The following is a 27,659-nucleotide window of genomic DNA, read 5'->3' on the forward strand; positions in this document are numbered from 1 at the left end:
TTTTGCACTGAGAAAGGAGATCTAATTATTAAATGAAGGAAAGAGAAGAACTCTGTAGTATATTGAATTGGAATTGGAGGTAACAGTATGAAGTTTTGATATCATGTATGTATATCATACAGATAGGTAGATAGATAATCATATATATATATTGTTAGCTCTGTCCACAGAAATGATCTAGAGGCCATGATCCCTCCCTTCCCCAGTAGCAATGAGCTCATCTGGTACCAATATTTTGGTTTTTAAACACCAATTCCCAGTAAAAAGAATCAGGGATTCTTAGAAAAATAGCTGATTCCAGGTGCCTAGAACATCCTGTTGTGTTAGAAAGGAGAAAGTGCTCAAAAACTTATGGGAACATGTCAAAAGGACACAGATGACAACTTGAAGCAGCTCTGAACACTTAGAACTTCAAAAAGAATATGACAGTAATGGATTAAAAACACATTAAGTTTGAAAAAGAATTTTTAAAAAAGAGTGGGCCTGGGATGGGACAGAGGGAAAGCTCTTCTTTACATAAGAATACCAACTAACAAATATGGAATAAATGATAGAAACTAGAAAGGAACTATTTTGCAATCATTATAGTAATAGTTGATTCAGGTAAGGATCATCAATGGATGTCAAAAGACAGGATGAACAGAGAGTCACTCAGTCTCAAAACATCACCCCACAGATTGCTTATTAAACACAAAGGAGAAAGAGAACTTATATAGTGAAGAAGTCTGGAGAACACCTCTTTTCCAGTGATCATACTTATCACCAGTAATGGGACCAACTGACATCAGGTGCCTCCTGATACCATGCACTGAGGACACAGCACCACCCATGTAGTATTATTGTCCGAAATATTTTATCTGAATCTAATCATGAGCAAACAATCCAATCCAAGTTGAGAGAGATTCCAGCAAACAACCTGCCTGGAAAAAAATGTCAATGTCCTGGAACACAACACACAAAGCCATAGAATTGTCCTAGATTAAAGGAGACTAAAAGGATGTGAAAATTAAGTGCAGTTAATTATATTTTTGGAGATTGAGAACAAATCAAGCATGAGTACTACTGAACTCAGATGTAGATGGGGATGGCAAGTAGACTTTTGGTGATGAACACGATGCAGTCCATACAGAAGTTGAAATATAATGATGTACACCTGAAATTTACATAATGTTACAAGACAATGTGACCTCAATTAAAAAAAACAGATGTAGATGATATACAGCAGTTCCTCAAACATACTATGATAGGTATTCATTAAATATTTGAAAAATGAATGGAGGACCAGATGAATTGTAACAATGTCAGAAATGTTGAAATCAATAAGAATTAAAAAAAAAACATTGCAATATGTTCGTTTTGTTTTAAATTATTCTAACTCTTTAAATTTATCTCCACCCACTTCCTCAAATTCTCTTGAGAATTTAAACTGAAACACTATCCTCAAGCTACTCAAGACACTGAGAAAATAAAGAACATGATTTTAAAAGATATTGAAACAAACCCCCAGATATGACAGATATTAATTCTTTACATTTCTGACCTTTCTGTACTTATCTCTTTCTTCATTTAACTCTTTGACTTTTTTCTCATAGTCTTTGAATTGTTTCCTTTCCTCTTCAGACCATAAAGCATCAGATTTTGCCATGAAAGCAGGTTGAGGGATCACCTGAAGATATAAATGAAAACATACACTGTAGCTCAAACATATACGTAGCGGTACAGGAAAAGCTCAGAGTTATCACTGCAGTTAAAAAAAGAGCCCTTTAAAAGTGTCTAGTTCTTCACATTGGCAAGACAATGACCTGACACTTTGACCAAAGGATATGAAAAAATATTACAGCTGTTTTTCTATGATTTAAGCAAGAGTGGGCAGTTTGGGATGTACCCAGACTCTTAGGTGACAGGTTTGGAGGTGTATGTTGATATCTTCATAGCTAGAACTATGCCTGAGCTCCAGGGACACCTATGCAGGTATCAAAGAGGGTGTTTCCTGGTGTACCCAGAGAATTACAGGTGCAGCATTATCCCTGCTTTCTGGAGAGACCAAAACCACTGTGGTTGCTTGTTTTCATTCATTTGTTCGCTTTTTGTCAGATTGGAAGGCAAGCCTGAGGTTTCAAATTTCTCATTTGCCTCATGTGGTATGTTTATAAGGTATGGGGAGTTTGTATAATATTTGTTGCTGTAGAATTTTTAAAACTCAGGTTTGTATAGACAAAAATGGTCAAATTTAAGTAGCTCTCTCCACCCCATTCTACCTTTCATAAGGATGTCAAGGAATCTCACCATTCTCAAAATGTCTTCCTTCCTAACTTCCAGAACTCCTCCCATCATGTCCATCAGGGCTCGGTGTCTTGTGCTGGGGCCCTGGAAAAGAGCCGGAGTCGGGGAGGATAGCTGAGACAGAGATCTGACACTCCAGTGGCACCAGGAGCAGCCGCCCACCCCATGTTAGAATGACTGCATTTAGGATTGGGGAGGTTGGGCAGTGGCCTGGAGGGGAGAGAAGGCGGCCACCGAGATTCCAGTGACCTTTGACCATGACAAATGCCTTGATGTGTTTCTACAGTGGAGTACAAGTACAAGGCTATTCAACCAAATCAGGAACCAGTATCCCTAAAGGAAAGAGGGTCTTAGGTACCATTTGAGCAAAACTACATACTTGTGACAGAAGCCGTTGCTCCATTACATGGGTTGCAACCAATTCTGCTTTGGCTTTTTGCCATGGATTGACATGTTTGTGTGCTGTAATCTGAAAGAGAAATGTAGTTTCCTGCTGTTATTCTTCCAAATTTCAAACCAAACACTCTTTCCACACACTGAAAGGAGGTTGGAAGTTATCAAGGGGGATAACGGGACTATCTAGATTTCACAATTTCCTATCTGGGAATGAAGACGAAGTCTAAAATGAGAGAGTTGGAAAAACAGATCATTACTTCTCTATTAGCTCTCAAAGCCCATCTCCATCCATAATGAGATTACAACAGGGGACTTGACTTAGATTAGGGGGGTGAGGAAGGCATTCAAAGTTGTGTCATCTAAGCCAAATCCTGCAGGATGGGGGTCCTGAGAGGTCAATAGCTTGGGGCATTCAAGGAATTGTGGGAATGCAAGTGTGTTCAGAACAGAGGAAGACAGGGAGAGCAGCTGGAGAAGGGGCCCGGGGTGGGCAGTCAGAAAGGGGCTGTGGGTGTTATCCCAAGTGAAATGAGCAGCCACTGCAGGGTTTAAGCAGGGGAAGGACAGAATAAGTTTGGCTTGTAACAAGACTACTCTCCTGAATGTAGAAGGGATTAGAGTAGGAGAAGAAGCAAGCATGGTGGGTTAATCATGCTCATACAAAGTGACCGCCCGGAGCAGGACCCTGGTGAGAGTGCAGAGTGCGGTCCTTGCTATCACCGTGCTCCAGAGTCTTAAGTCACATGGCAGGAGTCTGGTTCTGGAAAAAACTACTTCCTTAAACAAGTTCAGTAGAGAATAGAGGTTAAGAGGATGTACTCTGAAGCATGATGGTTTGGGTTCAAACTGCAACTCTGTTACTTACTAGCTTTGTTAACCGTGGTCAAGCTACTTAACCTCTCTGTGCCTCAGTTCTCTCATCTGTAAAATGGAGGTAATATTAGTACCTATCTTATGAAGTCTTTTAATGATACATTAGTCTCAATCTATCTAGGGCACTGAGAATGGTGCCTGGCTTTTAACAGGGACTGTATAAATGTTTGCTATTACTCCTAAGCAACACTATTACCTTTTGCCCCAAAGTAATCAAGCTGGTTTCATGTGAGCAAGGGGTTTTCTTTGAGTATCGTCTAGCATTTTTTACTTTTTAGCAATGAAATATGGTCATATTTAATTGTTTTCTTTAAGCATTTACTTGTAACCACCTCTGTGCCAAACACCTTTTAAGAAAGCTGTCCAGCGAGCCCCTTTTCTCTGGGATCCATACTGCCCCAATGACCTAGATAATTACTGGAGCTCCACCAGCCTCACTCCCACAATGTGATCTGACCTCTCTGGGTACAGGCACTGGGCCAAGGAGCCCCTTTCCAAGCAAATCTGGAATTGGGACTAAGAGATTCTAGTTCAGATCTGCTGCTCTCTTGAGTGTAGGAGATATAAAGTAGAAACTGCTAGAGAAAGCCGAAAGGCAGAGAGAAGTGAGCTAAGAGACAAAGAAAGAGGACTTCTGGACTCCCTATAAGGCTCCAGTCTTTGGTTCCTGTTTCCTTCCAGGGTTGGTGTCCGAATCTTCCCAGGACTCCAAGGGATTCACAAAAGAAATTTTCATTATTGCTGAGGCTATGTCAACTGTTTTTATTACTTGTAACTGAGAATGCTACCTAATACAGTCGCTTCCAGTAGCACAAACAAGAAGATGAATAAATAAGAGCTTTGGAAGATGTCATGAGAGAAAGGGGAAGGGATAATGTAGCTAGTCAGTACCTCTCTATCCTCCACAACAAGGGTTCTCTCTGGCTTCTCATGGTCGTCAAATTCTGGTTGCCAGACTGATTCGTCCAAGTCCAGATCGAAAATAATTTCTTGAATTCTTACATTTTTTTCCTTCACACGTGCAATTTCAAACTCTTTTTGTTTATATGCAGCATCAAACTCATTATTGAAAGCAGTTTTTACCTTGTAAATGATATCCTGAAATATCAAATGTTACTGTAGACACATCACATATTATATCTTTACTGGCAACATGATCCTACAGTTTTACTTTCCCTCCAAAATCATTTTACAAACTATCAGTAAATTAATATTTCCAAAATACTGTTTATATTATGTCATTTCTTGGTTCAATAATCTACAGTGCCATCCTGCCATGGGTAGGATTAAGACAACAGAATAGCTGTTATACCACAACCTACTTCCCAAAATGTAACTTGTAACTCAACATACAGGTATGTTGACAAATGCTGAAGTGGGTGGTGGATACTTGGAGGCTCTTTGGGCTATTCTCTCTACTTTTGTGTATGTTCTAAAAAAAATCCATCATAAAATATTTAAAAAGCAATACATGGTATTTAAGTTAGGAAACGTCTTTTCTTTGGAACCCCGTTTGGGGGGATGTGGTGAGGAAGAGATGGCCTACAGAGGCTGTTTGGAGAACCTCCCAGAGAAGCACAACCACACACAGTATTCTTCCTCTGTATGGACAGGTCATTCTCAGGTAGGAAGGGGACCCAAGCTAGCCAGCTGGATCAGACCATTACTAAGGTGGCTGTAGGTCCAACTGGATTGCCCTCACCTCTGCTAATGAGCAGAATGATGGGTCAACTCAAAGTAGCCTTTACCATCGGAGTTCTGTCTACATATCTGTCCTACTGAAGATGAAACCACTAAAGCAGGGAGGACAAATGATCTTACACCAGAATTCCTCTTGGGCTGAAATTACCTTCTCATAGGAAAATGCCTTAATAAAACAGCAGGAAGGTGAGACCCTGAGGGCATGGGTCAGTAGAAGCTGAGCAACAAAAGAGATAACTAGACAGTTCTGAGTATAAATGCATAGGAATTTCAGGGTTGGAGGAGAGGAAGAAGAGAAAAGGATAGGGAGAGAAAGCAGAGCAACATGGCAGGAGGCTAGAACTCAAATTACAGATATGGCTGAAGGACTTTCAGGAACAGAAATGGCCAACATTAAATTTCAAACCATCTGCATTGGTGCAATCTCAGTCATGGAATTTTCAAAAACCTTCAGTAGGCATGTACAGATGTGTTCTGAGACTGACTTGTTTGGTTGAAAGTAAGGAGTAGGAGCTTAGAGCCTAAGGGATGCCGCACCTTATCCCTGAGCCCAAGAAGTTACAGAAATCTTAGAGAGGAAATTGTATTCCCCCAGGTTAAGGGGATAGATAAACAATCACATCTTGATCTTATAAGAAGGTCTTCATTGACATCTGGGTTACCTAGAAGATGGCATTCAAGGATTTCTTTTATCTTTGAGCTTACTGAAGATCAAAGTAGAAGAATAGTTTGTTTGTGCTGTCAGCCAGTGTAAGGTGTTGTTTAGAAAACCCGGTATCACAGAACCCAGTCCAAATGGATGAAAGCAACTCTAGTACACAAGCTCTGTTTAAAGAACATGTACATCAGCCACCTGGGTATTTCTCTACGTACGTTAAAGACATCATTTGATTGGCAATAGATTTCAGTTTGAGCCTTTGCAAGATACCTCATGGAGAGTTTTAGAGATTTTCAAAGATAAAGAAAAAATTCACCCACTTTCAGTAATATAATCTGGTTGATTTTCTCTTCTCTAGAATGAAGTTCCAATTGGCTTGACAACAAAGAGGCATGTACCCCAAAATCAGTACTCAGACTACCAAGCAGGTAATTGGGCAAGTTGGTATCTTTTACTGCCACATTGTCTCCTTCCTCTTCTTCATCCTCCTCTTCATGATGCTTTTTAACCAAGGTAATTGCAGACTGAACCTCTACAATTTCCTTTCGTAGCTAAATATAGAAAAAGATGACACAGAAGTTATGCAATAACAAGAATTCTCTAAAGGGCAATTGTGTGACAAGTTAATTATTTCAACAACCATTTTAAGATGTTAAATTGTCCTGCCAACAACTGAATTCAAAGATAGATAGATCCTGAAGATGCTGCAGAAGAGATTAAAGCTGCAGAAACTAATAAACTGTGTAAATCAAAAGAGTAAAAATTGTCCTTGATAGTATGTAATATTTATATTTTTCTGTGAGGATGACAGCTGCTTATAAATGTTTTGAATCTTTCTTGGTACTTAAACATTAAAAAATATACCTTCTCTTCATATTTTACAAAGGGCCTTATTCACATATGACTGGTGGGTGTAGGTTAAGAAGAATTAAATATGCCTTCATTTTGTGTTTCAGAAAATGAATGGATGCAAGGTTCTGGCCAAAACAAAACTACACCAATGGGGCAGTGTGTTTTTTAGTGGTTTGATAGAGATTGCCGATAAAAAAAAAAAAAAAGCTGGAATTGCTTTAGCAAAACCATAATTCCATCAAAACGGATACTACTTCATCTTTGGTCAATTATCTTAAAATACAATCCTTCGTGATAAGAGAAGATAAAAAGAGTATGAGAGGATGAAGACTACTTCTGACTAGGACAAGAACAAAACACCAAATCTCATTTTTTAAAGTATATCCCCATATTCAGAGGGCTAGCCAGTCTTGTATAGGATATAGGCTTCTTGATTTATTGTGTGGATTTGGCTCCTATATTCATTAGAATATATTCTACAAATTAACAAGCAATGAAAATATAAGTACAAACAATATTTAAAGTATAAACAATATTTAAATTTATCTTAAATTGTATTCCAACACATCTGTATGAAGGAGACTCTGAAATAAAACCTATCACTTATAGAAACACATATATATTTAAAATTATACTTTAAGGCACTCTGTTTCAATCTTCTTTTGCTGCAAAACTCTCTTCAATTCTTTCAACTCTTCATCTGTGCGTTCTTTCATTGGGAAGTTCTCAACCACATAGGGGATGTGAAAACACTTGGGAAAAAAAACAGGATGAAATAATATAATAATAGTACACACATTTTTAGTATGATTGTGTGTATCTGGAGTGGGGGATGTTTTCCCTGATTAAAATTAATTCATAGGTTATCATACATGAGTGAAATTGACAACGGAAACTTTCTTTACAACAATGTATGCCATCAGTATGGGTGTAAATTTTGTACAAAAATACTTTATTTCTAGAGCAGTGGTTCTCAACTAGGAGTGATTTTGCTTGCCCTGTCCCCCTCTTCTCCAGCCTCCCAGGGACATTTGTCAATGTCTGGAGACATTTTTGATTTTCACTAAGGGGGTGTTGGATGTTACTGGGGTCTAGTAGATAGAGGCCAGGGATGTTGCAAAACATCCTACAATCCATAGGACAGCACCCACAACAAAGAATTATCCAGCCCAAAATGTGCTGCTCTTGAGAAACCTTGTTTCAGAGCAATACTCAACCACATAAACATAGGGTGACCATATATCTCATTATCCAAATTGGTGGAATATTTGAAGGTCAAAAGGGTGCTGTTAATAGTTACTCTAGGACTACAGGCATAAACTGGGACTTTTGGTCACCCTGCACAAAAAGGGGAATTGTGCTGGGAGGAATCTCAATGAAACAGCATGAAAAACAGCCTTTTAGAAAATATGAAGGCAGGCACAGGTAGAAATGTGAACAATATTATGTCCAGCTTTCAATCTGTGTGAAATGTGGGTGAGGTGGCTTTTGGAATAGACAGATATTAAGACCTGGATGCAGGTAGTGTCATCGAGGAAAGAGGTGCTAAGACAAATCCTAAGAGTTGCTGGCTTGGAAGCTGACTGAGCAGAGAGGGAAGAATGAGACAAGAGAAAGTGACACATCCAGGTGGAATTCAGTACAGGAAGGGCAAGTGTGCTTTGAATGCCTTGCTTAAAGTTTTTTTTTCTTAAAATTATTATTTTTTAAAATTTTCTGCCATGAGACGTTCAATGAAAATTCTCATCGAGTAAGGTGTTGCACCTGGAGTTATAGCTGTTACCTTAAGAGCTCGACCTTTCACAGCCATCGAATTCCAGCATTCTTCTTTGATAAGTTCAGCCAAATATCTCTTGGCGAGGTTATGCATCTCTGTATCCTTTCTGATCTAGAAGAACATAGATGAAGGGAAAATGTAAAATGAAAATGCGGCCTCTTAAAAAAAATAATCTCAATTGTAAATTCACTAACCAGTCATGGCTGCACACTTAGTGGTAGAGTTTGATCTTCTTTCCTCAACACATTGAGCTGCCCTGCCCTGAGATGCACTTTGCGGGGAACGCTTCCCTGTCTTTGAGAACCGTTCCTGAAGTTTAGTTTGGAGACTTGAGATTTCCTTCCTTGAGGATGAGAGTGTCAACATAAACACCTCTAAAGGCAGGCAGGTCCATATACGTTTGGCTCACGTGCTCAAGGCAGGCGTGCAGACAGTCTCATGGCCATGGTGGGCTGGATAGCTAACATGCACATTATCACAGATCTGGCAGGTTGGTGCAGGTGGGAAGTGAACCCACTGTGCCAAGTCTTCCTGTTTATTAGAGAACTTTGAAATTTGTATTTTTATGAAACTGCCAGATACCTAAATGTTGGCTTAATTCTTGCCAATGCATATTTGAGGTGCCAGTTTGTGACTTCTGGCTTGGGGTCTTTAGTGCACTTAATTCTTCTATTATTTACGTCCACCATGAAATGAATGCTCCACTAGTGTTGGGGATCACATAATTTACCTTTTCCCATTAGAAACATATGTGTTACCTCAATTAGTTTTATCTGCATAAGTAATCCTATTACTTAATATTTAAGTGATTGAGTATTTTTATTTTAACAGAATTTGCCAAAAGACCTGTTATGGAAGTGAGGCCCAGCAATCTTTAGTCCTTAGCATTCTCTGCAGAACTTCTTTTGCATTTCACTTTGTTGACAGAATTATTAGCAAACAGGCTAAGAATAATATTCCCCAGATTAGAAAATGTCTTATTTACTCATTCATTCATTCATGTTTATTTTATTCGTTGTCTGATCAAACGACTTTCTAATTTGCATTTTATTTCTTTTTTATCCATTGAGTTAACGGCTAATACAGTTTTAAATTAATTTTTCTTAAATAAATAGTGATTTGACGTATCAATTGTCAGAACCTACCTGATTCCCACCCCACCTGGCCCTCCCTTCTCCGCTGCTGAGGCTACTTGATCGATGTCTCCAGACTCGTCCCTAATTCTGTGTCCAAGTTGTCATTATTACTGGGCTTTGGTCTTTTCCCCATAATTGGGATCCTGGCTGGGGCTGGCTAGTAGCCTGGTTCCTTTAGGACTGGGATCCCTGACCGGTAGGTGCCACTAACTTTTCCCAAGGGCTAGTATTCTGCTCTCACATGTGCCAGTCAGCTGGGTTTATGGTGCCATCTGCTGACACTGTTCTGTCCTGGATCGTCTGGTTCCACTATCATGCCCAATCTGAGACTCATATCTCTTCAAAAGCCTGGAGCTCAGGATAAATAAACAATATGAGAGAAACGAGCATGTGAAGAGCCTTTCTCTGTGCCAAAGCCTGCCTCAGAAGATCAAGGAGGTTCCTTGAGGGACGTGCAGGAATTTGATATGCGGCAAGGGGGTGCGTCTGAGGCGGAGGCACCAGTGGGGGTGGGGTGAGCAGGGTGGGTTCCTCAATGGTCAGTAGGTCAGCAGGCCAGAGGAGCAGGTTCTTGGGGCTGAGAGGTCAGACATGAGCTTGGAGAGAGACACCATGATAGAGTGAGGATGAGGGCAGGCACCTAACCCAAACTTATTGTAAAGTGGTCAAGCTGAATGGGCTGGGAGAACTTGGTGCCAGAACAGGAGGGGGCTACCAGACCTGAGTGTAGCCAGGGCTGAGGTGGAAGATCCTGAAGCCTGGTGGGCAGACAGGGAGGGCTTCCTGGCTCTCATCCAAGTTGTGCGATCTTGGCCAAGGGATTCTAGCTCCGAAGGAAGCCTCAACTTCCTCAAGTGGGGAAAACAATAAGCTACCTTGTGGGACTGTTGTGATGATCAAAATAAATAACATTTAAAAAGCCCCTAGATTAGGGCCAATCTAGTATAATAAGAAAATGGAGGGCCAGCCCAGTGGTGCAGCGGTTAAGTGCGCACGCTCCGCTATGGTGGCCCGGGGTTCGCAGGTTCGGATCCTGGGCACGCACCGATGCACAGCTTGTCAAGCCATGCTGTGGCGGCGACCCACATAAAGTAGAGGAAGATAGGCATGGACGTTAGCCCAGGGCCAGTCTTCCTCAGCAAAAAGAGAAGGATTGGCATTGGATGTTAGCTCAGGGCTGATCTTCCTCACAAAAAAAACAAAAAAGAAAATGGGATAATTTCTAATAGTCCTCTGTTGCGCATTTAATAACAAAAGCCAAATTCTTTACAATGGTGTACAAAGTCTTCAGAGCTGGCCCTATCTACCTCCCTCACCTCAATCCGTGAGATTCCCTCCTGTCCGCTGTGCTACAGCCTTTCTGACCTGTTCCTGGAATACTCCAAGCCAGTTCTGCCTCAGAGTCTTTGCTCTTGCCACTCCCTTTGCCTGATATTCTCTTCCCCTAGATCTTTGCATTGCCAGCTCCCTCTCTTCTTTTAGTTTCCAACTGAAATGTCACCTCTTTAAAGTGGTCTTCTTTGACCACAGAAGTAGATCCCCCACATCCATCACAGCAGCCAGTTTGTGTCCATCATACAATATAGAGAGATTTGTTTATGGTGTGTCTTCTCCACTAGGTTAGCCCATGTGTGTGGGACCTATCTGTCTTCACTGTATTCCCAGCACCTACGATAGTGCCTGGCACATGATGGATATTCAATAAATGTTGCAGAACGAATGAATGGATGGATGAATGATAACTTTTATCTCCTTGAGTCAGTCTGTTGAGGTCCTTTTAGTCTTGATTCTGTTATCCAATATATTTCCTCTCATTCTCAGCTTCACGTCATTCACCAATTTGACAAACATGCCTCATTTCTATATCTTCACCCTAGTCATTAATAAACATGGTTCACAGGACAGAGTCCTGGGGCACATGGTTGGACACCTCTCTCATACAGACATCAGTCAAATAATCAGCCTCTTTTTGGTGAAGTTGTTTAACCAACTATAATTCACTTAAATGTTCTTTAATCCAGCTATATTTCATTCTTTTGTTCAGAGGAAAAAATGCTTTTATACTTGTACACTCAAAAAATCAAATGTACTGTGCAGGTTAAAAAAGAAGTAGCTTAAGAACAGCCTGTGTAAAATACTTAGGGCTTTTACCTAAAATAATATCCATGTGAATAAACAATATGATGTGGCTGCCATAAAGAGATGCAAAGGCTGAATTAACAGAAGTATAGTATCTAGGAAAACAGATGTTTCAGTTTATGCTTTTTTCTAAACTGGCTAGATAATAACTGGAATTCTTTTGTGGCTGCCATACTTAAATATAATGAAATCAGAGGAAAACTGCAGGATGATGATGAAGCTATTGAAACTACATTATATAATGGTCATAGGAGCTGGGACAGTTAACCTAGACAAGAGAAGATACATAGAGAATATGGTAATTGCTAATTTCCTCTAACCATTTTCAGAGTGGCCATAGACTACATGGTGCTCAAAGAGTAGAAGAACCAGTGAGTACACGGAGAAAGATTTCAACTTTAATGAAGAAAGGGCTTACTAAACCAGAAGTGTCCAAGGTTGGCATGAGGTGGCTGGGGGGATTTCTGAAAATGTTCAAGCATATGGAGGAAGATGGTTGGCATGAATGTCATGGAGGAGAGATAAACATCAGAAGTCTGGCTGGCCCAGATGCTCTTCTTTCCCCTGACCCTCAAATTGAGTAAGTCTCTGACTCATTCCATGTATATGCACTAGATTTATTTTATTCATATTGTGCTGGAAAAGTTTTTCTTTTATTTGGATTATCCTGGAAGAGTTCCCCTTCTTATTTTCTTTTTACTTCTTTCATTATAGCTTTATGGTGCTTAAATTAGATTTTTCCATACCTTTGCCACTTCTTCCTCACTTTCATCATGAAGCCTTTCCAGTTCCTCAAGATCCAGGCCAAATTCTTGTTGCTCTAATTTTGCAATATTATCTGCTGTTTCATTTTCTTCCATCATATTCAGAACCTGAATTTTCAAATAGGAAAAGATGGTGACAAATAAAGAATTAAACTTTAAAGAAGAATTTTCCAAGTCTTTTTAGGCAGCAATCAACAAAAAATAGATGCTCTGTTTATCTAAATGTAACTATTAAGTAAAGAATTAGGTTATGGGCTTAGTGTGGTTATTTAAGTTGTAAAGTGTAATCCTTAAAAGCTCATTCATCTAAAAATGACAACAGCAAAAATGTATAATTTCATCACTTCATTGAATGATATTAAGGAATTATTGATCTTTAGGTTGCTAATGGTATCGTGGTTACGTGTTTTAAGATTTCTTATCTTTTAGAGATATATGCTTAAATAATTAAAGGTGAAATGATATGATATCTCGGATTTACTTCAAAATAATCAGGGGAGGGGATGGGGGTAGGGGTATAGATGAAACAATATTGACAACTGGATTTATTATATTATTATTATCTCCACTTTTATATATATTTGAACACTTATATAATAAAAATATCTTTAAAAGTTTATAACTCAAAAAATTCTGTGGCAAAGGACACACATTGCAACATACATGGCAAAGTATTAATATCTTCAAAATATAAAGAGTGCTTACAAATCAACAAAAACAAGACAGACAATATGATAGAAAAAATGAGGACTTCAGTTTCAAAATGGTGGACTGAGAATGGGCTTGACAATCTTCCTTTCCTGCCCCAACCCATAAAATTAAGAGAAAAGAAATATATAACAAATAGATAAATCCATTACTACAATTAAAAGGAAAAAAATAAAAAGGATCCTTCAGTAGCATGGAAACAGTAAAATCTGAAAGATGAAAATCAGATGGATCTGAATGATGCATCGTAGCCCCAAGTGCACACAGGACAGTACTCAACAAAAAGTAGAAGCTACACCAGATATAGGAGCAAGGGGTAACCGAGAAGTAACTGGCAGAGTGATTACTTGGGGGTACTACCTCAGAAACAGGCAAAGGATAGTGGATAGAACCTGCGTGGACATGTACCCCCACACAGTAAAACTCTCTGGGGCCAGCAGTAGTAACATGGGGAACATGGTAATCCTGTTACCATGGATAAGCATTCTTGTTAAGGTTAGGAAGAAGACAAGCATGTCCACTGTTATAACCACTATTGTGTTGGAAGCCCTAGCCATAAGACAAGAAAAAGAAATTAAGTATAAAAACTGATAAGGAAGAGATGTGATTTTCAGAAGATATGATAGTCAACCTAGACAATCCAAGAAAAATCAATCAACAAAATAGTAGAACTAAAAAAAGAATTCAGCAACGTGGTCAGAGATAAAATCAGTAACATTCATATGTATTAGTAGTAACCAATTAGAAAATGTAACAGAAAAATATTCCACTCACAAAAGCAAAACAAACAAACCATAAAATACCTAAAATAAACCTAATAAGAAATTTATACAAAGTCACTTTTAGACTATAAAACTTTACTGAAGAATATTTTTTAAATGGAATAAAGATACATATTTATTTACTTTTTATTTTTATTTTCTTTGTGAGGAAGATCAGCCCTGAGCTAACATCTGCCAATCCTCCTCTTTTTGCTGAAGAAGACTGGCCCTGGGCTAACATCTGTGCCCATCTTCCTCCACTTTACACGGGACCCCGCCACAGTATGGCCTGACAAGTGGTGCATCGGTGCGCACCCGGGATCCGAACCAGCGAACCCTGGGCCACTGTAGCGGAGTTTGTGCACTTAACCACTTGTGCCACTGGGCTGGCCCCAAAGATACATATTTATAATATATTATACTTATGTAAATATTCATATAAGATTTATATTTTAAACATATATAACATGTATAAATATATATATATATAAATTTCAGAGATGGCAAATAAATTCTCTACCAAATCAAACTGTAAGAAATTATTCTCAATCAAAATCAAATCAGAGTTTTTCATGGAGCTTCACAAGCTGATTTTAAAATTCAAATGGAAAAGTAAGTGTGCATAAAAAGCTAACATTTTTTTGAAAATGAAGAGCAAAGGGAGAATTACTTTCAAGATATAAAAACATTTTATAAAGCTATAGCAATCTCATTTCGCAATATATACAAGTATCGAATCATTATGTTGTCCACCTGAAACTAATATGATGTTGTATGCTAATTATACCTCAATAAAAAATAATATATATATATATAATTTTAAAAAGATTCAAGTGCTTTGGGCATTAAAATACTCAATTTTTTAAAAAAAGTTATAGCAATCAAAATAGTTTGGAATTGGCTCAGGAAAAGATCAATACTCAGTCTCAGAATAGAGAGTCTAGAAACAATCCCATCCATATGGGAATCCAGGGATTGATAGAGGAGGTGCTGCAAGTCAGTGGAGAAAGGATGGTATATTCAATAAAAAGCCTTGGTGAAATGGGCTATTTATTTGAAAAAAATAAAGTTAGATCCATAGCTCATATCTTTCATGAAAATAAATTAGAGATGAACTAAAGGAGTACTAGCAGAAAATATGTGAGACTTTGGAAGGCCTTTTAAAATCAGACACAAAAAACAAAAGCTATAAAGTGATCAATACCCTTGGATCATAATTTTAAATTCTGCATTGAAAAAAGCACGTTATAAGTTAAGAGACAGGACAAAATATTTGTAGTATATTAGATTGAACTATATAAAACAGCAATTTCACGTGGTTCAACCCAATAATAAGGGCTGTCTCTAGATTTGCCCCATGCACAGCTCCATGCTCTTTACCCCTTCCAGCTGACTGGGATGAGAGCAAGCTAGGCAAACTCAGAAGCCATGTGCTGAAGACAGCAGTCTCCATCAGCCTGGGTCTCTGAATATTTGCATGGAACAGAGCAGCAGCTGCATAAAGAAATACAAATTAAAAATAAAAATAAAGAACTCCTACAATCAACAAGAAAAAGACCAACAACCCAATAGAAAAATGAGCCAAGGACATGAACAGGGAATTCACAGAAGAGGAAATATAAATAGTCCTTGGAGTTATGAAAAGATGCTGAACCTCATTAGTAATCAGGAAAATAAAAACAAGGGGTGGAAATTACCAAAGAAAAATTTAAGAATATTTCCCAGAACTGAAAGACGAAGGTTTCTTATCGCAAGTGCTCACCAATGCCTAGCACATGAAAGAGACAAAAAACCCAAAACAAACTAGTGTACTGGTAGGAAACAGATGACACACTCAAATGGGGTAATTGGGGAAGGAGGCTTTTAAAAAGATTTGGCAGGCAGCGAGGCATGATAGAGCATGTCAGGTTAGCACATCACCTCTCCTAGGTCTGAAGGGCAAGAGTGGAACCTGGTTCCTGGTTCCTGGAACCTGGAGAGACCAGTAGCTGTAGGAGAGGGCTGGCAGTTGCTGCCGACTCATAACACCACAGAAAGGACACTGGGGGAATAAAGACCCTGAACGTAATTTTCTCCTGCCCTGATCTCCTGCTGATGTCACTCACTGGCTAAACCCAAATGGAAGCCAGAGGGAAGAGAGCCCCTGATGCCATCCACAAAGGCCATCTCTCTGGGCTCAGAGCAGGGTGGGAAAGGGTGGGGAGTACATTTGCACAAGCAAACCAAGAACAGCAGTCAAACATATCAGGGTGCATAAGGGTGAAATTTCCAAACAGCAGGGATAAAGAAAGGATTCTATAAGTTCCCACAGATAAAAATCTGGTTACCTACAAAGAAGTGGGAATCAGAAAGGTATTGGATTCTCTAAAGTAAACACTGAAAGCTAGAAGACCATGGAGGAAGCCTTCAAAATTCAGAGGGGAAATCATCATATACCTAGGTAAACCATCAAACAAGTGTGTGAGTAGGATAAAGACATCTTAAGAAACACCAAGTCTCAAAAAATGTACCTCTCATGTACCCTTTCTCAAGAACAGAGCCAAAGCATGGTACAACTCTAGGGGATGGGCACCATTCCCATTGTATTCCATTTAAATGGCATGCCAGAAGCACAGCTACGTGATAAAAGATGTTCCCAAGCATGGGACAACACAGAAGTCCTGCTTAGGAAGCTACTGGAAGATGACACCAAGAAAACAAAGAAAAACGCATGGGACCCCAGAAACGGGGGCTCCAATCAGGAGGCAGGTGAGAGTATTTCCCAGGAAGATGGACAAGAGAAGTCCCTAGGACAGCAGCCATGTGCCTGGTCTAGAGAGCAAGATGCTTAGATTGGAGCTGGAAGATGGAAAGCTCTAGAAGAAAGGTCACACACACACAAAAATGCACAGTTTGTTTACCTCAGGTATTTGACTGTATTGAGAAGAGTTTTCTAGCATTTTGAGAGATTTTGAATAGATAATAGGTACATAGAAAGGCTTATTCCAAAACAAAGGCAATTATTAACTCCAGGAAAAATAAAATTGTTAAAACGGAAATGTAATCATAGTATACCCCGTGGCTCAGCTTTGAAGAATATTTACGTAACTATAGGAGTGTGCCTATGAGTATGGATTTATGGGTGTGGTGTAGTGGTGACGGGTGTAAAAGAACCTAAACACTCATTTTCCATTCCAGGAATCCCATAGTTAGCGTCAAAATAGAAATATCAAGAAATAGCAGTATTAAGATTATTTAGAAAGATGGAGGTAAATATCCAAACAAAAAACCTGAAAGAATTGAAAACAGTTACCTCGGGAGTGCTGGAATCATAGTGAAATAAAGGAGGACAGGTACTCCTTTAAAAACACTATTTTTAATGATATAACTCATTATTTAATTTGTAAAAATGTAGACATAACTTCGATAAAAATAAATATTAAAAAAACAAATAAAAGAGTATTTGAGGAAGATAGAAGAAAACCACTCTTTATATATAGTGTGGTATGGTAAAAATTCTACCTTGTTCAAGTACCCCAGAAAACGGAGCTTACAGGCAGAAGAAAAAATGGGTATAGCTCCTCATGCTGTGTTGAACCAAATAAAGTTCAAAAGTCATTTTAGACCAAGGGCCAAATGTATTAGCATGTGAAATCACAACACTTACAGTTTTAGCAAGTGCTTTGATTCCTCTTTTTATCTCTCTCCTTTTCTTGGAAAACAGTTTAACCTCATTTTTGATGGCCTGAAATGGAACAAGTATATCACTTAAATAGGCAAGAGAAATGATAGAGATATATATGATACATAAATACATACATGGGTACAGATACATAGGTAGATAGCACTTCTCCAGAAACAGAACTAAAAAACATTTAAAAAGTGTACGTGGGGGCTGGCCTGGTGGTGTAGTGGTTAAGTCTGCGTGCTCCACTTCAGCAACCCGGGGTTCGCAAGTTTGGATCCCGGGCGCAGACCTATGCATGGCTTGTCAGGCCATGCTGTGGCAGGAATCCCACGTATAAAGATGGGCACGGCTGTTAGCCCAGGGCCAATCTTCCTCAGCAAAAAGAGGAGGATTGGCAACAGATGTTAGCTCAGGGCTAATCTTCCTCACCAAAGAAAAAGAAAAAAAGGTGTACATGAAATAACGCCACTGCAATACCTTGCTTAAGTCAACTGCTACTACGTAAGGGACAATTGAAACAACATGGAACTGATGTTAATTATAAGGCCAATGGAAAGAAAATAATGAAGTAACGAAAAATTAAATAGAGAATAGCTGACAAAAACAAACACCAGTCTGCTATTCTATTGGGAACTTGAGTGAGACTAGATAAGCAGGCTAAATCCAGACACTAGCTGCCACCTTTGTCACCTTCCTGCACATCTGAAGCCACCATGTCCCTTCTCCTCTTCCCGGCCCACCCCTTTACTTTAAGCCAACCTTGTAACATCCCCCAAAACTCACTCCAAGCTGAGGCATCACAGTTCACTCTCTGTTTTGGCAACCTGGATACTTTTGTTGGGTTTCATATCAGCCTAAGTACAGACCTTAAAGCTCATATAACTTAATCTAAAAGATAGAGCTGTGTTCAGGGTGTTAGTTTGCCTTTAGGAAAGTTACACTTATACAACAGAATGCTCTGCTAAGTAGCATCTTGTTCTATTTCTAACTTTCCAATGGGTTTTCATAAGAAACTAATCTATTTGGCACACTTACAGAGCATTATTTCAAACCTCTCGCATGTTTTATAAATACCTCTTGGCTTTTTTGTTGTATCCAGGGAATTTCCTTCGTATCATCATCTTGGACTAATTCGTCTTGTGATGAGTCAGTGCGTGACCTCGTGTTCTCGTTTATCTTAGAGGTAGACAGACATTTCTTAAAGTTAAAATTCATCAAGCTCTTCTCCTTCCACCCTACTTCATGTATTACTTTAAATCCCTTTGTACTGGTTGCATTTTAAAAAATAATACCAAATATTTTGCCTGCCCAAGATGTTAAGTTTTATTAAGTTAATTCCTACCAGTCTGTCCGTATATCAGCGACACTTTTCACCGAGAAAGCAGAAACGATCAGGTCACACATTCACCAAATCACTCTCTGCCTTCTTCCTGTTACTGTGGTCCAAACGCTCCTGCCCTTCGAGGCCTGCTGCATCGTTTGTACTTAGGATCTTAATCTTCTCCTTCTGGGGGCCTACACTTTTTAAAAAATCCCACAACCTTCTGCATCATCCATTTCTCTCTTCTACTGACTCTTTCCCAACAGTATCCAAACATGCTCTGGTATCTCCCGTCCTAGGAAAGCTCCTCTCCACTGACCACCACACTCCCCTTTAGCTACCACTCCCCTTCTAGGCTCTCCTTCGCAGCAAAACATCTTGAAATTGAAAGAGTTTGGGATGTCACACTCTCCTGTAACCTTACTGGCTGCCCCTTCTCAGTCTCCTCCGTCTCCTTGAACTCTTCTCCTGGGTCTCTAGACTGTCCTGGTCCCCTTCTGTTACTCACCATCCACTTTTCCATGATGACTTTACCTAGTTTTATGGTTTTAAATTCCATCTACATGCCCTTGACTCTCAAATCAACATTTCCAGTCCTGGCCTCTCCCCAGAACTCAAGGCTCCTCTATCCAAAGGCCTACTTGGTATCTCTGCTTGGAAGTCTAACAGGCTTCTCAAGCTCAGCATGGGTAACTGATTCCAGATCCCCTTCCTTCTCCTCACAATCTTCCCCATCTCTGGGAATGGTACCATCTTCTACAATGTTGTTCAAGTAAAAAACCTAGGAGTCATTCTTGAGTCCTTTCTTTCCCACTCCCTCTATGTCTATCCATCAGTGAGTTCTGTCAACTCTGCCTCTGAAACTCATCTGGAATCCTCCACTTCTCTTCTTCCTCACAACACTCCTCCACCTCCAGTTTGTTACCTGGACCTCTGCCATAGCCTCCTAATTTACTCGCTTCCACTCTTGTGCCCCACAGGAAACGTTCTCTACACAGCGGCAAGGAATCACTTCAAAAATGTAAATAAGATCTTGTAAATCCTCTGCTCAGAACACTTTAATAGGTTCTCATTACATGTAAAATTAAATCCAGACTCTCTACCTGGTTTACACAGCCCTTTGTTACCTGGTCTTTTCCCACCTCGAGGAACTCATCTCCTACCACTCTCTCCATTGCTCGCTACAACCGCACTGGCCTTTTTTAGCTCCTCAAACATGCCAAGCTCTTTCCCCCTCTGCCCTGAGTGCTTCTGCCCCATGTTGCATGTTAGCACCCTCTTTTAAGTCAGATCTCAGCTTAAATGTCTTCTCCTTGGCGAGAGGCTATTCCAGCCAAACACTATCACACCAACCCATTTTTATATACTAAATAGATCTTGTTAATATCTAATCTTTTCTTATCTTTTGCTTACTTATCTATCTCTCTCTGCTCACCCCAACCCCCAATTAGAATGTAAGCTCCGAGAAAGCAGAAACTTTTTCTGTCTTATTTATGCCTATATCCCCCACAGCCTCGCATTTTGTAGGTACTTAAATATTTGTTAAATTATTGAATGAATGAATGTCATTCTTTGGCTAGATACTTCCTAAATAATGTATGTGATTTAAAAGATAGAGAGACCATTTGACCAAGCATGGGAATTGGTAGTAAGATTTTTTTTTCAGGCCAACCTGGATCTTGTACTATGGTTTAAATAAGATCTGAGATGTAGTATTTGTGATGGCTTTGAGAAAGGTTGAATATTTTCTCTCAGATGTAGCTCATGTTCTTTTTAAGAATCATGAGATACCTGGATAAAGAGGAATATTACTAAATATCTGCTAAAAGAAAACCGCAAACTGAAAACCGATATCTGATTTAAAAAGAAAAGGAGAAAGAAAACTATAGTGGAACTCAACTGTGTTTTCAGAATCTGATCCCAAATCCAAGAAATCTCTTTGTGTTATACTTAAATAATCACTCTCCTCTTCTGTGGTGGTGTTCAGAGAAGTTAAAAGTCGCCGGCAATAATCAAGAATTTCACTGGCTAAGTTTCCTCCAAAATGCCTATATGAATAAAAAAAAGAAAATAGATAGGCTACAAAATCACAATTGTGAAAAGTCACATTTAGCAGTATTACTTCCAGACACCTAACCATTTCTACACAAAGAACTATGTGGACAATTCTCCACAGTACCCTGTAGTAATAGGACTCTACTTCTTAGAGGGGAGCCCTTTCATGGGCTCCAGGACACGACAAGCCTCTTGACCTCCCTGTGGGACTTCTCCTCATGCTGTCCCCAGACCCTTACCCTACATGTCTTCCGTACCTGCCTCCGCCACTGCACAGAAGAGCCACTGCTCTGGTTGAACCCCCAGAATGAACTAGGAGCTGTGCTGCTTCACACACCTGGTCATACTATCACAATCAGTCCTCACAGTCCCCACCCCCACTGGAGGAAGTACTATTACTTCCACTCAATCCACCAAGGCATCTCAAACTTTAGGCACGTCTGCATCACCTGGAGGGTTTGTTTAAACAGATTCCTGGGCCCCACCTGCCGAGATTCTGATTCAGAAAGTCTGGATGGGGCCCAATAATATGCATTTCCAACAAGCTCACAGGTGCTGCAGACCCCTCCCGAATAACATTGTTATAGATGATTTAGAGGGCTTGTCACGTGCCTAAGGTCATAAGCTATTAAGTTCGGGACCAAGGTTTCAAGCTCAATTTTGTTTTGAGTCAGAAGTCCACGTGATTAACTACCGATGGATGGAAATGTCCTTACTCCCATAAATGGGGCTCCAGCACATGTTTGCTGTTGTCTGAGATGCTCTTTGTTCACTGACTATAAAGGACACGTTAGGGCTTATATAGTGAGACACAAGTTAATATTTTATCCAGATTCCATGTATAAAATGGGCATATTGATGCAATCTTCAAATGTCTTTGAAATAAGTGGCTACCAAAATTATGATACAAAATCTTCATTTACATTTATTTAACATTTGCAAATATTTAACATTTTCACAATGTCACTGATAAAGGTCATATTTTGTTTTTTAAATATGGATCAGAGAAAGCACCATGAGATATTATTTTTGCAGAAATAAATTGTACATTGACTAAACATGTCCATCAACAGATCAAACAAGGCAACATTTATTTTTTTTAGAATTTTTTTTCTTTCTTTTTTTTGGTGAGGAAGATTGGCCCTGAGCTAATATCCATTGCCAATCTTCCTCTTTTTGCTGAGGAAGTGTAGCCTTAAGCTAACATCTGAAGGCAACATTTAAAATGCAGTGTCACCTTCATGCTCTCTACCACCTGGTCATCATCCATATGCTTGGGTAGTATTTGTTGGTTTGTTGTAGAATTTTAGTCTAAGCAAAGTCTAAATAATTTAATACTGTCTAAGCAAAGTCTAATTAGGAAAGTAAATTTGTATGTGTGTACACATACATAGATATCTATGTCAGGTTTTATAGGGATAAACAGGAGCTTTTAAAGTTATCTACTGTTCAGAATTGTCCTCGTTCCTTGTACTCTTCCAACAGGTGTTATGAAAGGGAGGACTGATCATCTCATATGTATTCACTATGTCTTCTTATTTTTTGTATTTTGATGCTTTGACATCTGGGCCCCTGCTGACCCTGGAGGGAATGCCCCTCCCGGGTCCAGCCAATTCCTAGAGATAGTAAACAGCAACTAATCCAGAGCTCACAGCCCCAACCACCACCTCCACTGGGCTTTCATACTCAGGGCTGCTATACCCCTGCCCTAATTACCCCGGGGCCAAGTACCAGACAAATAGGGGCAGGCACTATGCCCCAGAACCCACTGGAATTACCCAAACCAGCCAATCCCAAGCCAATCCTAGCCATGCCTGCTCATTCCCATGGAAACCATAATAAAGGCTGTTGCTCATGTTTTCCCTGCTCCTTCTGCTTCCTTACCCACCCTGGTGCTTCCCCATGTGGCCCCCCATAGCATGACATAACCCCTCCTCTTGGGATCTGGAAGTAAAACAATCTTTTCAATGGCACTTGTCTCCTGTTATGTTGGCCTTGCTGTATCTAAATACTAACAAAATCTTTATTTTAAAACACCGTACGACATGAGATTGCTTACTGTATGCTGTACGTACCTCCATCTTAGGTAAACAAGGGTGCCATCATCTCTCCCATTTACCAGAATGTTTTGTCCGTTCATTGAAATTCTCACCGACTGTATCCCGTGGCCCTGGTGAGAATGACTCCGACACCGAGCAAAAGTTTCCTTAATAGTTTTAGGAACAAAGTACAGAAATTACTAATGCAACTCTACCGTATGGTTTTTCTAAGGGAGTTGCATGCGCTTTTGCTTGTGGATAAATCTTTTTCTATTTGTTAACAACATTTTAGTTGATATGGAAGTAGCCTCTCAGTAATACATACCACTGAACATCTCTAGTTCTAAATACGTTCACCAATACTGATTTATTCTCCCATTTGTGTAGTATGGAAGGAGAGGGATTATTATCACCAATTTATAATAGGAAAATCAGACACAGAGAAGTGAATGGACTTGCTGAAGTCTATGAAGTTAGGGGAGGGGCCTTGAGCCAAGCAGAGTTGGCAAATTCAGATGCCTTCAAGAATCAGGCAGGTTCCATTTATGTGCGAAGAGGCTGAGTGTGACGAGAGAGGGTGATGTGCACTGTGAAGAATGGAAGATAACATACTTCACACGGAGGATGCTAACTGAACTAATTTAATTAGAACCCAGACTAAACGCATCACTAATTTGATACACAAGGCAACAGTGTAAGCTCGTTGACTAAAAACTGGGACTTTGGTGCGACACTGGTTCTCAACCATGATGCCTTAAAAAATTGTTTTTTAATTTTTTGAGTAGGAACATTGAAATGGTTCAAAATTTAAAAACTATAAAAGAGCGTGCAGTGAAATCTCCTTCTTGTCCCCAATCACCTTCCAAAGGCAATTAATGTAATTAGTATCTTCAATACCCTTTCAGAGGTTTTTTAATGCAGTAAACAAAATTTTATATAAATATAATTTTAAACATAAATTGTAGCATAATACATATGTTACACACCTTGCCTTTCCCCCTTAACAATACATCTTGGGTTTCATTCCATGTTGTTGCATAAAGATTTCCTCATTCTGTATTAGCTACATAGTATCCCATATTTTATTTCTGTACTGTTCATGTACCTTTATTTATTTATCCATCCTCTGTTGATGGACATTAGGTTGCTTTTACAAACAGTGCTGCCGTGAATATATGAGGTGCTTTGCACAGAATCAACCAGAAAAACTTTGACATCCTGCCATGTCATGCCACTATCAGTTGTAGTGTACATTCCAAATCATTTAAATGAGAGATGGTGTGGCAGAGTTTGCAAACTGTTCACTTCAAAATAATCTCTAAAGGATTCAAGATTTTTCCTGTTTAATAATAATATCACTTTTGCCCAGTTGTATTCCAAATATGCTTTCTTGCGCAGGTGAGCAGGAAAGAGCTGTATGTGCACAACCAGGGCCCAGTTCATCTGGGAACCCACAGGAGTGTGTCACGTGGGTGCTTGTGATGCTTCAGGTGTGTGTGGTGGAACCCTGGGTAAGAATCATTAATAACCAGTACAACTTGGTCTCAAAACCTAGAAAAGGATCCTCCATTCTTTTAGGAGAAGAAACTATTTTCACTTTCTCAGAGGTCTGACAACAAGGGAAACCAGAAATCATAGCGGTAGTGGTGACACTGAGGTTTGCAAGTGATGGAAGAGGACTTGGTAAAGGCCACACCCTTCTCCCCTCTGCTCTTCCAGCATCACATGAAGAGCCAGGTTGGGGGGGCAGCAGCAACCTGCCCAGAGGCCCTCCAGGCCAGGCAGATAGCAGTAATAATCTCTAGGTTCACACAGCAATTCACTATTTCCAAAGCAGTTTTGCATACACCCTCTCACTGGCTCTCACCAGAATCCCACAGGGTGAGAGCAAGCTAGGCTTCCCTGATATTACAGATGAGCTTCGGAAGCTCCGTGAAGCTCAGGGAATTTCCAAGACACACAACTAAGTGGTGATGGAGCTGGGCTGGAGCTCACCTGTGGTACCCTGGCCCCACGTTCCTTCTTTGCAGATCTGAGTCTACTGGTTGGTGTTTCCCCACTTAGAGGCTCCGACCTCAGCACATAAATACACCCAATGTTAAGTCAATAATACCATCAGTGGTAAATAAGTTATGAGTCAATTTACCTAAGAAAGCATTCCAACTCCTTCCTAAGGGCTTTTATTATATGCAATCAAGATATATATCCCATGATGAAAAAAAAAGAAGGAGTTTACCAAGGTATGAACATCTCGGATACACAGAATTCCACATTTAGCTACTGTTATGAGCCACAATCCATGTGGAGACAGAGAGAGCATTCCGGGTCCATAATGTTTGCTTTGCACTTTTTGGTATGGCTTAAGAATGCAAATACCGCTATGTTCCTGCCAACCAAAGAAAAGGACCACATTATAGAAAAGATCAGGGGAGCCGCACCTTAGGGTTTGCAGTTGCGCGTATACGGTCAGATTCAAACCCACAAACGTCGTCACTGGAAATAAACTGATACGTGATAAAGTGGGCATCTGTACTTGCACCACATTTTTCAGCTTTGTTTGCAAATAAAAGTTTGTTTCGGCCAACTAAGAAAAGTCTTCTTCATATGTTAGCTGCCGTTAAAGACCCCTGGAAGGCCCTTTTCCATCCCATCCCCACCAATCCTGCCCCCTCCCTACCTCAGCAACCCCAGCCCCCTGCCAAGATTATACACAATATTTCTCCATGTCTAAATATGACCTATTCTTCAAAGTCCAGTTCAACTATTACTTCCTCCATGAAGGTTTTCTTGAATCCTCCTTGCCATAAACCATTTCTTCCTTCTCTGAATTTCCTTGTCTCATACCCAGCTGATAGCAGCCACTCTGGGACAGAAGGGCTTTGACAGAGAGGAAGTGTGGGTAGATAATGTGGGCCAGTGTATGTAGCAGGAGGTGACACAATATGGGAGAAGTTTGAAGAGAGTGTGATGAAAGGATGTCAGAATGATACTTTGACTATTTTGTGCAATTTTGCTTAGGGCTCAGGTGCAAAGTTTCACTGAAAATCATCAACCCTGTAGCCCCTCACACCTGTGGAATGGATTTTCTAGTGCTAGATTGTTTTTTAAAGGCACTAAATTAATATTGTGTCATCTGTGTGTTATCTGACAAGTATGATGTATGTGGCACAAGTGTGAGGTTGCTGAAATGTATTTTATGATGGATTAACAAATCATGCTAATAGAGATCTAATTCAAGGAAATTACGTTAAGAAAGCCATTTGTTAACTAGACTATAATGTTAAAGCATGGATCATGTCTAATTAATACAATGTGTCAATCTTGATTGTTAAGATAAATGATAGCATGCTTAAATTTTGGCATACCTTCTCAGGAAGAAGATAGCTGCAGATATATGGCACTTGACTACAGAAGCCATATATTCGGTTACTTTGAAAGTCCAACACTGCAGAGGACAGAGTGTGCTCTATCTCATACAGGAACTTATGAATGAATTCATCTCTCAGCCTCCCTCTTTCATCAGCAAAGGTTGCAGAAACTATAAGATTTGGGGAAGAAGAGAAATCATTTGCACCATATACGATTTTATTTTTTTAAGCATCATGAACAATTATGAAAAGCAAAATAAAAAATTTAAATGCTCAATTAATAATGCAGAGGCTATTAGGTGATAAAAATGATTTAAAAACAACTTGGTCACAGTAGAAATACTTGAGTTTTAAGTGACTGATAGTAAAATATCTTTTATAAGGCCTTGGTTAATTTCATCAATTAAGTAGAGACATATAACTAAAAGAAACTCATGATGGTCTAGAGAATCTTAATTAAAACATAAAGGTACTTTGAGGTTCTCAGCTATCTTATATTCTATACATAGTTGCAAAATAGCTACCCAGATATATTTGTTATTTAAAACAAAGAAAGAGTGTCTCTTTTATCAAACCTCTTTATCCAGAAAGCTTTCCTTATAATTTTATCAGTGAAAGTAACTACACAGTAACCTCTATGAATTTGACAATGTATATTTAAAGCCACAAAAAGAGATATCACAAAATGACGACTCAATTTGACAAAAGCGCCAGTTTATCCTGTTTTTTTCTCTGGTAATAAGACAAATTCATATGAATGACAAGGCCTGGAGGAGAGTCCACATTGTTTAGCAGCCACATTAGTTTCACTTTGTAAGATGCATAAAAGCCATTTTACTTCTTCACATGTTAAGAGAAAAAAAGTGCTATCACTAGATAAAAAGAAAAAAGGAAAAAGAAAGCTATAGCAACTCCTCATTGGGGCCCAGGACAGAACTGGTCACTTGTTTTTTCTTTACCTCGTGGTAGCATTTTAGGCAGAGTAAATATTTCCAGCCTGCTTCTTCCTGTTTCTGGAAGTGGGGAGAGCACCATCACTTCCACTATGTCTGTTTCCACAAGAGACACCGTGGATATTTGTAAAATGCCTTTGCACACCTCTGAAAGCAAAGGGAAATCAACACCACAAGTGGTCATTGATATGTTTAAAGAATTTTTTAT

At 39.5% G+C, this 27,659-nt stretch overlaps 1 protein-coding gene across 1 annotated transcript in view; it reads right to left on the reverse strand.

Annotated features, from left to right (window-relative positions):
• CFAP43 (cilia and flagella associated protein 43) overlaps positions 1–27,659 on the reverse strand; it is a 97,235-nt gene that overhangs the window by 22,893 nt on the left and 46,683 nt on the right. The window contains exons 13-27 of the mRNA XM_087432555.1: positions 27,458–27,598; positions 26,496–26,668; positions 25,367–25,516; positions 23,167–23,297; positions 20,937–21,084; positions 18,790–18,891; positions 17,695–17,772; positions 12,562–12,687; positions 8,547–8,651; positions 7,399–7,515; positions 6,232–6,462; positions 4,444–4,650; positions 2,663–2,752; positions 2,287–2,367; positions 1,541–1,666 (exon numbers count right to left, since the gene is read on the reverse strand). Coding sequence (XP_087288681.1) covers positions 1,541–1,666; positions 2,287–2,367; positions 2,663–2,752; positions 4,444–4,650; positions 6,232–6,462; positions 7,399–7,515; positions 8,547–8,651; positions 12,562–12,687; positions 17,695–17,772; positions 18,790–18,891; positions 20,937–21,084; positions 23,167–23,297; positions 25,367–25,516; positions 26,496–26,668; positions 27,458–27,598 — 2,006 coding nt within the window. The remainder of the gene's footprint in view (positions 1–1,540; positions 1,667–2,286; positions 2,368–2,662; positions 2,753–4,443; positions 4,651–6,231; positions 6,463–7,398; positions 7,516–8,546; positions 8,652–12,561; positions 12,688–17,694; positions 17,773–18,789; positions 18,892–20,936; positions 21,085–23,166; positions 23,298–25,366; positions 25,517–26,495; positions 26,669–27,457; positions 27,599–27,659) is intronic.

This window comes from Ceratotherium simum, chromosome 6 (assembly GCF_057802395.1).
Source record: "Ceratotherium simum simum isolate JZ-2026a chromosome 6, ASM5780239v1, whole genome shotgun sequence".
NCBI classification, from domain to species: domain Eukaryota; kingdom Metazoa; phylum Chordata; class Mammalia; order Perissodactyla; family Rhinocerotidae; genus Ceratotherium; species Ceratotherium simum.